Source organism: Sus scrofa, chromosome 6 (genome assembly GCF_000003025.6).
Source record: "Sus scrofa isolate TJ Tabasco breed Duroc chromosome 6, Sscrofa11.1, whole genome shotgun sequence".
NCBI lineage: Eukaryota > Metazoa > Chordata > Mammalia > Artiodactyla > Suidae > Sus > Sus scrofa.
In genome coordinates, this window is record NC_010448.4 from 167,387,078 (window position 1) to 167,399,332 (window position 12,255).

At 54.2% G+C, this 12,255-nt stretch overlaps 1 protein-coding gene across 14 annotated transcripts in view; it reads right to left on the bottom strand.

Moving 5' to 3' along the window:
- The window catches only part of ST3GAL3 (ST3 beta-galactoside alpha-2,3-sialyltransferase 3), a 233,545-nt gene that overhangs the window by 23,730 nt on the left and 197,560 nt on the right, over positions 1–12,255 (bottom strand). For all 14 annotated transcript variants that reach the window (XM_021093466.1, XM_021093478.1, XM_021093470.1 and 11 more), the window contains 4 exon segments: positions 4,999–5,093; positions 1,616–1,679; positions 693–788; positions 237–423 (listed from right to left, as the gene is read on the bottom strand). In XM_021093466.1, the coding sequence (XP_020949125.1) occupies positions 237–423; positions 693–788; positions 1,616–1,679; positions 4,999–5,093 (442 nt within the window).

Genomic DNA, 12,255 nt, shown 5'->3' on the forward strand with positions numbered 1-12,255 from the left:
CCTGCAGCAAGTGGAAGTTCCTGGGCCAGGAACTGAACCGGAGCTGCAGCTGCAACCGACGCCACAGCTGCAGCAACACCGGATCCTCAACCCGTGGCGCCCCAAGGGAACTCCCTCTCAGGGCTTCTTCTGAAAGGCTCCCACTTGTTCTTTGCCCGCTTCGGGGGAAGGGGCTGCCTTGGAAGCCGAGCAGGGCCAGGGCAAGAGGGGACGGGGCGGGTGCACAGGGAGCTCACCACTCGCTCCTTGTAGACGATGTACTTCAGCCACTTGAAGTCCTGCCACTTGAAGCCAGCGAGGACGAAGAGAGAATCGCGTTCGTATTGCTCGGGCCGCTGCATGGCGCCCTCGGGGTAGGTGATGCGTAGTGTGGTTTTGCTGCCCACGTCCTTCTCGAAGCCTTTCACTGGCGCCGAGTTCAGTCTGCGGAGAGCAGACCCCATCAGAGCCCGCCTCGGGGGCACCGCGTGTGGTCTGGAGGCCTCTGTGGCGGGGAGGCGGCAGGACCCCAGGATACGCCAGGTGCAGAGGGTAGGGGAGCCCAGGCCACCTGGTGGCACCTGGCTTTCTGTTCCAAAGGCCTCCAACCCAGGCTTCTTGAAGTTTCTACTGAGCTCCAGCCTGACGGTCCAGATGGAGAGTTCTCAGTGGGCTCAGGGACCAGAGTTTGGGCCCTGCTTGGGGGGGCTCACCTGACCACAATGTCATAGTCATCAATTCGTGACCCCAGAGACTTGTTGGCGAGGACACCTCCGTTGCCCACGATGATGCAGCGGCGGCAGCTGAGGCTGAGGGGACAGAGGCAGAGACGTCTGGCGAGCTGTCCCAGGTCTCCTCTGAGCCCCGCCCTCTGGCCCCTGACCTCACTGCCTCGGCCAGGCACAGGCTGGGCCGAAGGAAGACCAGTGGCCTTCCGGCAGCATATCTGAGCGCCCAGAACCATGCTGCAGAGGGCTGAGCAGCTCGGGCTCTCAGATGCCCCTGCGCCCTGACGCTTCTCTGGGAAAACCTGGGTGTGGAAGGGGCCTGGGCACCAGGTCTCAGGTGGTGAGGAAGGGAGGGAAGCTGGCGTCCTGGGTTAAAGACTCCCCAAGATTTAGGCAGCTTCAGGGGAGAGGGAAAAGTGGGCTGAGCTCGAGGGCTACGCCAGAAAAGTGAGAACAGAACGGGCCTGGAGGCTCCAGGACTCAAGGCTGGACTTGATTTTAACTCAGAAGCCCCCATGCAGCCGGGAGTGATCTGTCTATTCATTTTGCTTCTCCCCCCTCTGAGGCTCGGGCTCCCCCCGTCCAGGATCTGTTGCTTGAGCGCTATGTCACCGCGTCTTGGACTGAAGCCCCTCCAGCTGCCCCAGCCCCAACACTGAGCTCATCCTGGCCCAGGAAGTCCAGTCCGAGGGGAGATGCCCTGCCAACTGCTTCCAGCCCACGGGTGTGGCCGGCCCGGCGCAACGGCCCCACTCATCTGCTCACCCAGGCGGTGTGTGTGCACATGCGTGCGGACGTGTGGGTGCGCTAGACAAGGTGCCCAGGTCCAGGCAAGGCCAGCGGGGCCTCTGCATCTCTGCACATGCCAGGCAGCCGAGCGCCAGGAGGCTGGGCAGCGAGGGGCTCACCTGTCCAAGGCCGGGGTCAGGCGGTACTCTTTGGTGACGGACAGGATGGCTTTGATCAGATTGTCTGTGGACAGAGAAGGGCGGTCACGGTTAGAGGGTCACTTAAGTCCCCATAAGATGTTCGCTGAGGTGCCGATTTCAAGGCACCTGCTTGGGGGGCTAAGCGGGATGGGAAGGTGGAGGAGGGAACTCCGGGCACAGGGCTGGGCCACTTTCTCCCTGAGAAAGGAGACGGAGGCAGCAGAGGCGGGCACGCACACCTGTGCCTGGCCCCGGGCCCGAGCCCCAGCACACAGCTCGCTCCTTAGGCTTCCCTGGCCCTCTCCTGGACCTCCCACCTGGCTTTTGGAGGCTCTGCCGTCAGGCCCCAGGGACGGGCATCCCAGGTGTGGGCCTTGCCTGGAAGCTGGGGCATCTCGGTCTCCCCCAGAGACCCCACGCTCCCTTCTGTGCCCCCGCCGAGCAGATAGCTGGGGGCAAGTGAGGAGACAACCAGTGGAAGAGCCAGCGTGGTCCCCGCCAACTGCCCAGGTCAGGCCACCCCGCCTCCTTTTCTGATACCTTCCTCCCTCCGACCGGCTGATCTCTAATCCTGTCTTGCCAGGCTGTCTCTACCTCCTTACCTCTTCGAGCCCTGGGGCCCGGCATCTGCCCACCTGCTCTCCGCTCTCAGGCTGCCCCCAGCAAGGGCCCCGGGACCTCTGCGCCTCCGACCTTGTGACCATAACCAGACCCCATCCTCCCAGCCTCTGTCTGGCTTTGGCCACGATGACTGCTCTCTTTTCAAACGCTGGTATAATGCGAGCATTATAATAGAACGGATTATGCTATCAGCTTTGGACTCAAAATTCTGGCTCTGTTGCTTATGAGCTCTGGGACCTTCGATCAACCAACCACTCACTTTCTTTGAGATTTAGTTTCCTCATCTTTGTTGTCTTTCGTTCTCTTCCTTTTTGGGGCCGCACCCGTGGCAGAGGGAGGTGCCCAGGCGAGGGGTCACATTGGAGCTAGAGCGGCCGGCCTGTGCCACAGCCGCAGTAACACAGCATCTGGTTGCCTCTGCGACCTACACCACCGCTCCTGGCCATGCCGGATCCTTAGCCCACTGAGTGAGGGGTCAAACCCGTGTCCTCATGGATAACAGTCGGGTTTGTTACCACTGAGCCCCAAGGGGAACGCCTAGCGCCCCCATCTTTCAAACGATCGTAGTTCCTACTGTGCAGAGTTCTTAGGAAGATAAAAGATAAGGTACACAAAGACCTACAGACAAGGTGAGGTGGCACGACCACAGCAGAGAGCGTCTTAACATCCAGGAAAGGCGGAGCTGCGCATGACTCTACTCTTAGCTGGAGCATCAGAAAACTCCCACGCCTGTTTAAGAAGCCTTGGGCATGAATGTTCTCTGCAGAACCGTTTGTTAGAGCAAAGTGTTGGAGGCAAAACCTAAATGTCTCCCCAAGTCAAACAGACGAAATGCGCTCTGTGGATACTACAAAGTGGCTACAAAATCAAGGACCCGGAGTTACATGTACGAATACAGACACATTCGCAAAGCATAAGCCAAAACATCAATTTGAAAAATACACACATGCATATATACAATACTGCTGGTAAAGTTCAAAACCGTGCCCAAACCATGCCCCATTTTTAATGGATCTATAAATATGCTGTAGAAATACATAAACTGGCACAGAGGGATAATAACATTGCTACCAGGATATGGGTCTCCTGGGGAAGCAGGGGAATGGAGGGGGAAGGGGGCCATGGAACTCGGATCGTGTCTCAAGTTTTCTGAAGCTGGGTAGGGAGTACATGGGTGCTCATTAGATTGGTCTTTATGCCTTTTTTATATGCTTGAAATATTTCATGTAATAAACGGATGCCTCCAAAATGAAACAACAACCTCGTGATGGTTTTAAAACACGAGGTGGACAACACGGTCAGGTGCAGCCAAGAGGTCAAGTTCGGACTGGAAAGTGCCCTCTGGATCTCTTGGGGGCACCGCGAAGCGGCACTGAAGGGGTGAGGGGAGGAGAGAGTCCTCAGGAGTAAATGGGGAGGGAGAGGAGACGGAGGCTACAGGCCATCTTCCCAGAGGTCAAATGAGAGAAGGGCAAGGAAACAAGCCTTTAAGGGACAGTCTATACTAAGTGTCTTCAGACACACTTTATGGTGCCTTCGGGGGAAGGCCACTGATCCCCTCCTTTCCCACCTCCAATTCCACCTCTGAGGAAAAGCAGATTGTTACTAACTGGTCAAGGTCAAGGACATGGATTGGGGTTTGTTATCTAGGAGGGAACCCGAGCAGAAGCGCCATAAACCATTGGGGGCTCTTTCTTGCTGGCCAGTGGGCTGTGTATTGGCCCTTCCTGCCCCTTGTAGCTTAGTAGGATCAGAATCTCAAGTGAGGATTTAGGAGAAAAGTTAGGCTGCTTGGCTACCGGCAGCCAGGATAAAGGAGTTCTTTGCAGGGTTCAACCCAATCCGCTAGATGCGTCCTTGGAGGTTTAATGGCAAAGCTCCAGCTCAAGAGCCTCCCTTTGCTGGTCGCTGTCTTTTCAGGGAGGGGTGGGCTGGCTGAGTAGAGGGCTTGAACATTCTTGAGTCTTCTGGTCAAATGCTATCACACGTAACAGTTATCTAATCCTGACCACACCTAAACCAATGGTATTCTTCTTTCAATTTAACTGATGAAAAAAACTAGAGCACAGAGAGACGAGTAACTTATCCACAGCAACAGTTAGCAAAGAGATAATACTGGGATCTGGTCCTCTGTCTGACCCTAAAGCCCAAACTCTACCCTGCCATGAAACAGCACGGGTGAGGTCCCTAAGGCAATGGAAGGGGACATTTCTGAGAGTACAAGGGGAAAGGCCAGCCCGAGGACAGGATGAGAAAGGACTGGAGGGGAGGCAAGGTTAGGGTAAGAAACACCAGGAGGGGATGAGGGAGGGGCCTGGGGGTGGTCGTAGGGCACGGAGGGCCTTTATTTTCTCTGGGACTCCCCCCTCAGACCTAGTTCTCTGGCGCCGATGCCTCTGGCACCCTCTTCTGTGACCTCACAGCACTGTGTCCTTCCCTCATCAGAATCCGTACTGTCCTGCCCTCGAGGCACCTGTGTCTGCATTAGACGGGAGCTTTCTGAGGATGGGGACCACGCTGGCTTACCTCCTTGTTGTGTGCCTGGCCCCTGGCAAAGTGGTGGGCTTTGAACATTCCACTAAAGTTAGCAAAAAGGAAGGGCAGGGAAGAGGGGAGAGGCTGATGAGAGGGGTGGATCCCCAGCAGAGACACTTCTGAGGGTATAGCCCTGGCCTGAGGTGCAGGGGCATGGTCCAGGGCATGCGATGTTCATGCAGAGTGGGGCAGGGGTCCCAACATACCTTGACCTTTGATCCCAAAAGGCGGCACAAATTCCCGGATCCTGGCCCACTTTCGGAAGGAGTCATCCAGGAACATGGGTGCTGGTTTGGAGAACCTGGAATATAATGGGGCTGGTGAGGGGTCCCCAGGTGCACTGGCTGCAGTGCTGGTTGGCTCTTCTGTCCATCCGTCCTGGCTGTGCATCTGCCAGAAGCCACCCTCCACGTTCTGGCACCCCCTTCCCCACCCCGCCTGCTCACTGGGTGGCTGCTGTGTGGGGTCTGCCAGGTCTTGTTCAGCAGAGCCTGGCTTCGGAGCAGCAGGCCTGCCTAGTCCTTATGTGGCCAGTGGGGCGGGGGGGAGAGACAAGATGCACTTAGCAGGGATTACGACGCAGAGCGGGAGGCTCTCTGGCAGGTTATCCAGGCGTGCATCCATCAAACAGTCACTGCTGTCTGCGAACACGGAGAGACCCTGTTCAGCTGAGCAGAAAAACACCCCAAATACAGTCAGGGCAGAGAAGCAGAATTGGGGAGATGGACCACCCAGGGTGAGCAGGAAAGAGAACTCATGGCGAGAGGGCGAAGCAGATGAACAGCCATAGGAGCTAGAGGGTTATTTTTTTTTTTTATGTTTTATTGAAGTATAGTTAATTTATAAGGTTGTGTAATTTCTGCTGTACAACAAAGTGACCCGGTCACTTTGTACAGAGAAAAATCACAGTATCCTGTGGCTGGGAGGAAGGGCCTTGGGGAGGCTTCAGACAAGCAGCAGCCTGAGCACTTTTGCTGGCAGAGAGCGGGGGACAGAGGGGACACTGAGCTCCCCGGGAGGTGGGGGAGGGACATGGGCTTATGGGGAGAGGGAATTTTGGCAGAGAAAGATGGGAGGGAAAGGGGGAGAGGTGGAAGCAAGAGGTGATGCTGAGCTGTGAGGAGAAGAGGCAAGCCTCGCTCTTCCTGGGAAGCTGAGGAGCGGGCAGGGCAGCGGGCACTGCGGGGGATGTGTGCATCGGAGGGATGCCGAAGGAAGCAGGTGCAGAGAGGCAGGAGGAACCGAGCTCTTCAGAGATGCTTGGACAACATGACTTCACTTGGAACCTAGCACCTTGCTTTTGAGGCCTTTTCAGCGCACCCGGCAGCCTGGGCCGAGGCCAGCACCTGGTCACTTACTACAGCAAGTTCGCCTTGCTGTGGGGTCTGCTCAGGGCCTCCCTGACCGAGAATGAATGTGCGGAGGCCCAGACCTGGGTGGCTGTCTCTGTCTCTGTGTCTTTTCTTTTCTTTTTTTCTTTTGGTGGCGGGAGTCAGGGATCGAAGCCGCACCACCTCCGTGACAATGCCAGCTCCTCAACCTGCTGAGCTGCCGGGGAACTCCTGTCTCTGTTTTTACCAGCCTGAATCAGCCCCACGGACAAACTGAAGACTGGAGGAGAGGCCCGTCCAGCCCAGAAGTCAGAACTCAGGCCTCCCGACGAAACTCAGGCCTCAGCATCCGGTTCTCATCCCCATCACCACTGACCAGCACGAGTACCAAACCCGGGGGGTAACATCGGCAACGGCTCAGAGGTCCAGCATAGGAAAGGTTTTGAAGCGAACTTGAAAGAGGCAGGAAACCGTCCGTGCTGCTCCCTCCCCATCCCTTGCTGCTTGGGAAGAAGCTGTCAGCAGCGGAAGCATGGAAGACCATTCCCGAAGGGCGGCTTTTGCTTCCAGGCTCCAGGGTTGGCGCACCTCTCGGCTGTGTACGGGGGTCACGCACATGCCTCACACCTGGGACACGCATACATTTGATGTTTTACCAGAGTCCCCAAGTGTCCTGGCCAGAGTCCACAAGGTCCCCGGATAAGCCTCAGGCAAGAACCCTCCTGTGTCAGGACTGAGTTTATGAAAGTTTTGCAGGTTCTCGGTCAGGCTTGGACAGGATTTCTACCTGCTTCTCAATAGGCCATGGATGTCACGTGCCAGCTAAATCTCCTACAATCTAGCTAAATGGTCCCAACGTATTTTTTTCCTTGTCCTCTCCCTTCCCCCGCAGTTGACTGGAAAGTTCATTATGTTAATTTTTACTTAAAACACTTATTTTTAGTGTTGTTCGTAATATGTGTTAATTTTGGAAAAAAGACAGAGGCACACACACATGCCCGTGCGTACACACACACACACACACACACACACACGCAAATACCCATAATCCTACAACACAGAGACAATTAACCTGTTGGTATATATATCCATGCCAACAGGTTAATTGTCCCACATTATTTTTTAAATATTTTCCTTTTCTCGGAGTTCCCATCATGGCTCAGTGGTTAACGAATCCGACTAGGAACCATGAGGTTGCGGGTTCGATCCCTGGCCTTGCTCAGTGGGTTAAGGATCTGGTGTTGCTGTGAGCTGTGGTGTAGGTTGCAGACGCGGCTCGGATCCCACGTTACTGTGGCTCTGGTGTAGGCCGGTGGCTACAGCTCCGATTCGACTCCTAGCCTGGAAACCTCCATGTGCCACGGGAGCAGCCCAAGAAATGGCAAAAAGACAAAAAAAAAAAAAAATTTTCCTTTTCCCATAGTATTTTTTAAATTGTTCCGTAGGCCATGTTTTTCACCTTATAATACTATGAATACATTGCTGTGCAAAGGGACAGAGGAAAAGCCATAAGCTGCTGGTAACACGACAAAAACTGCCCCCTCAAAATCAAATGTATGAGGACACACAAATGAAAAAATCTGTTGAGACCATTCGATTTTCCATTTACACCCCTGAAGCTGATACCCTTGTTCACAGTGATATTAACATAATCATTTGCTTTACCCCAATGCAGCCTCGCGTAGAGGTACCCATGGAAAACACACAGAAGCGTCTCAGCATGAGGATACCAGTGTCACCACTATAACACAATCGTTACTGAGAACAACTTGAAGCTTCTCTGCTATTCTTTTTTGCCTTGGGGTATATACCCCATCGGAGAAGTACAGACAAGTGACCTTGCTACTGCAAAATTATTTTGAAATAATCCTGCTGAGTTTACCTGATAGTCAGATTCATTTGTTTCATTTTGGTTTTGCTTCTTGGACATTGCTTCTCTCTCATTTTAATTAATTCTGTCTTATGCTGATATAAAACTACAGAATTCCAAAATTAAATCCACAAAGCAAGATATATTCAGAGAAGTCAAACCTTCATTTCTGTTTCTGACTCTTGTTACTTTAATTCCCACGTGGGATGCATCTTCATTAGTTTTTATTTTTCCTTCTTTGTTGTTTTTTTGATAGAAAGAAATATATAATATGTATGTGAATTCCTATTCCCTTCTTCTTTTTTTGCTTTTTAGGGTTGCACCTGCAGAATATGGAGGTTCCCAGGCAAGGGGTTGAATCAGACTTGCAACCGCCGGCCTACACCACAGCCACAGCAACATCAGATCCGAGCCTCATCTGCAACCTACACCACAGCTCACAGCAACGGCCGATCCTTAACCCACTGAGCGAGGCCAGGGATAGAACCTGCAACCTCATGGTTCCTAGTTAGTTTCCTCTGCATCACAACGGGAACTCCCCTATTCCCTTCTATATTCTATAAATGGGTAACATATACACGGTTTCACCTTTTGATTTTTTTCACCCTGTAATATATCCTGGTGAGATCACTGCAAAGCAGTTGATAGAATTAGATCCTTGATAACAGCCCATCACAGCTATGTACATATATTATTCAGTCAGTCCCCTGGGGTAGTTCCAGTCTTTTGTAGAGCAGGTTCCACCAACAGTGGTTACAACGAATAACTCCATGCTTAGGTCTTATCTATTTGCCAATCTTTGGGATAGATTCCTAGAAGTGGGTTTGCTGGATCAAAGGGAAAAATGCATATATAATTTTGCCCCATGATGCCAAACTCCCCTCCAACAGGATCATACGATTTCATAATTCCCACCAGCCTCACAAACATGTCCATTTTGCCAGTGTGGCAGGAGAGACTCTCCGTGGGGCTTTCATGTGTGTCTCTTTTACCAGGAGTGGAATTGAACACTGTCTTATACGCGGAAGGGCCATTTGCAGTTCTTCTTCTGTGAACTTTGTTCAGACCTCTTGCCCATTTTTCCAAAGGGTTGTTGGTCTTTTTCTTCTTCCCTCTCAGCTTTATTAAGATACACTTGACGGTAGCTGACACAAACACAGTGTAAGTTCGAGGTGTCGACACAACTGACCTCATGCACACGTATTGCAACACGACCACCAGCACAGCACTAGCCAACCATCTTCTCTCTCTGTTTTTTTGAAGCTCTTTATATATTAACTATATAAGCCCTCTGTGATACAGTTACAAACATCTCTGTGAGTTTGTTCCCTTGGCTTGTGGTGCTTTCTCCTCACCTCCCTTTTACAAGAAGTGTGTTTTGTTTGTTTGTTTTAAGTGTAGTCAAATGAATCAATCTTTCCACTTACTGCTTGTGGCTTCTGAGTTTTAGTTAGAGTTATAGCTCTTTCCTGGCTAGAATCCCATCCATCTTTTAGGTCTCTCTCACCAGGATGCTGTACCTTCTTGTTCCATGATCTTTTTCTCTCATTCTTAAGGCTCAACCCAATCAGAGATTAATCTAATCCTACATTCATACTTTATATATTCAAAGTGCTGCTAGAACACACTCTCTCTCTCTCTCTCACATGGGCTGGTTCTACTACGAATTCATGGACTCGAGCCTTGGCTGGATCCTCACCTTTGCTCAGGAGCTATTCCAGACTTCTCCACTCTCCATAAGCGCTCTATCCTTTTCCAAGTTTGAGCCGCTATCTCTTCTTTTCTCTCACTTCACAGACAAAACCAAGCCAAAACCAAGCCTCGGCGTCTTGCACCTCCCCCCCCACCCCCCCAACGCGGGTCTCTCCATCATGCCACGCAGCCCACCCCTGTTTCCCCCTAAGCATCCAGCAAGCTCAGGACTCCCCTATATGAAAGCGAACTCCGCAAGCTTCCCTGACCACATACTCATGCTATCAATCTCTCTATCCCTTCATGGCAACACTTTGAGAAAGAGCTGTGGGCATTCTGTCTTGATGTCTGCGTCTCCCCTTCACGTGTCGATCTACTGCAATCTGGATTTTACTCCTCTGAGACGAGCCGTGTCCACCGACCACGCACTGCATGCCGCTCCCTGCACAAGCCAGTCCTCATGCACTCACGCGTGAGGCCCTCGGCCGGAAATGCACCGCCTCGCCCTTCCCTGTATTCCTCAACCCTTTCCCTCTCCACGGCTGGGAAATCCAGCCCCCTCCCCTTTTTATGGCCACGCCCACAGCTCGGAAGTTCCCAGGCGAGGGGTCGAATCCGAGTGCAGCCAAGGCCCATGTCACAGCCACAGCCACACTGGATCGGAGCCCCGTCTGCGACCTATGCTGCAACTTGCAGCAACGCCAGGTCCTGAACCCACTGAGCGAGGTCAGGGATTGACCCTGCATCCTCACAGACACAATGTTGGTTTCTTAACCTGCTGAGCCACAACGGGAACTCCGGAAAATCCCTTCTTAGTCTTTAAGTTCAGATGCTCTTTTCTCAGGACAGCGCTCCTGCCTCCCCCAGGTAGATTTGGGCTCTTCCTCTGGTGTTTCCACTACGCTTGGTTCAGCCCCCCCGGGGTGGGCGGCTCAGTGCCTGCAGAAGCCTCGGAAGCTGAGCCGAGGGCAATACACAACAGGAAATGGGGTGGGGTGACAGTAGAGGTGGTGCATGTGTGTGTTTGTGTTAAGTCTGCAGGCGGTCCAGGCGAACCCCACGCTACACCTGGCAGAGAGTTTGGGGGCTTCTGTCCAGAGACCAGTGTGCCCATTTGGGGGCGTGCCCAGGGCGGAGATGGCCCTTGAGCTGCAGATAACTGGCCAGACCAGCAGGGGTGTGGGATGCCTGACCTGCCTGCCCTGGCCCAGGGGGCAGTGGGGCAGGGTGGGGCAGGCTCCAGCAGACAGGCCCCAACCTGCCGCCAGCTCTGCCGAGAGCCCCAGCACAGAGCCCCAGCACGCGAAGCAGTCTTGGGATCAGGTTTCAGGAGGGTGTGTGTGAGTGCGTGAGAAGGAACTGGGGAAGGAGGAGGCGGAAGTTGCAGCGGATAGAGGAGGGCAGCGTGGGGACTCCGGGCTCTAGGGGGGCACATGCTGAGGGTGGGTCTGACCCCCGTGCCTCTCATAGCAAGGCTGGGGCCCCAGGACCCATGAGGCTGCCCTGCCCACAGACCTAGAAACTAAGAGAGGACGATGACTCGGCATGATGCCAGTCTGCCAGCCAGGATGGGCAATCCAGGACCCCCCTCCCCCGGCCCCAATGGGACCTCCCAGCTCAGTGAATGCCCAGCAGTGTGGCTGAGGTGCAGCGTAGAAGGCGAATGTCCCCAGTTCTGGTTCCTCCACTCAAACCACGTCCTGAGACCCGCCTGGAACATCAAGCCTGCACCCAGAGGCCAGCAAGAAAGCTAACTGGGAGGGGAGCAGGTCTTTGTGGGCACCCACAGACCCCGAGCAGGGTCCTCCTCCCAGCTCCCACCGACCCAGCTGCACAAAGAGCCTCCAGATGTGGGTGTGCGGCACTGGGGCAACACACAGCTTCAGCTCTCCACCTGTGCCTGTTTGGTTGGATGGCCAGCCTTCCAGCCACTTTCTGTAACACGTGCGAAGAGCCAAGCAGCCCCAGAGGCAAAGAGAAGGCAGAGCCCAGTCGTGGATCCAGAGACCGGGGCCAGAGCACACGGCCTGCCAGATTCAGCCAGAGGCTTTGGCCCAGAAAGAGGGACTGTCATTTGATGGGGTGAAAGCCAAATGCCACAGACTTCCTGGAACCAGCTGGGGAGGGGGTGGGGTGGACAAAGCCGAGGGACACCCATTTCCCAGATAATACCCGGTCTTGTCTGGGATCTCGCTGAGGCGGCCCCCCCCATAAATGGCCTTACACAGCAGGGCCTTGCTATACGTCCAAGCAGGCGAGGTAGACGCTTCGTCAGTGCTTTGCCCGGCTTACGTCTTGCTGCCACTTCTCTGGCTGACCCACCTGCATGGCTCCCACGGGAGAGATGCGTCTGAGGAGAAAGGGGGGCCTATGTCCTGAGAGAAGCGGCAAAGGGGACAAACAGCAGGTACCAGCAACAAGTGCGGTTCCAAGCACGGGCACCCAGCGCCTGCCTCCGATCCGGTGCAGGACCCGATGGAGCTGGAGCACGTGGCCTAGCGACGGGCCCACTGGGCGCCAGGTCCCGCGCTGAGTGCTGGCTGGGGACCTGACATAAGCCAGCTGTGGCC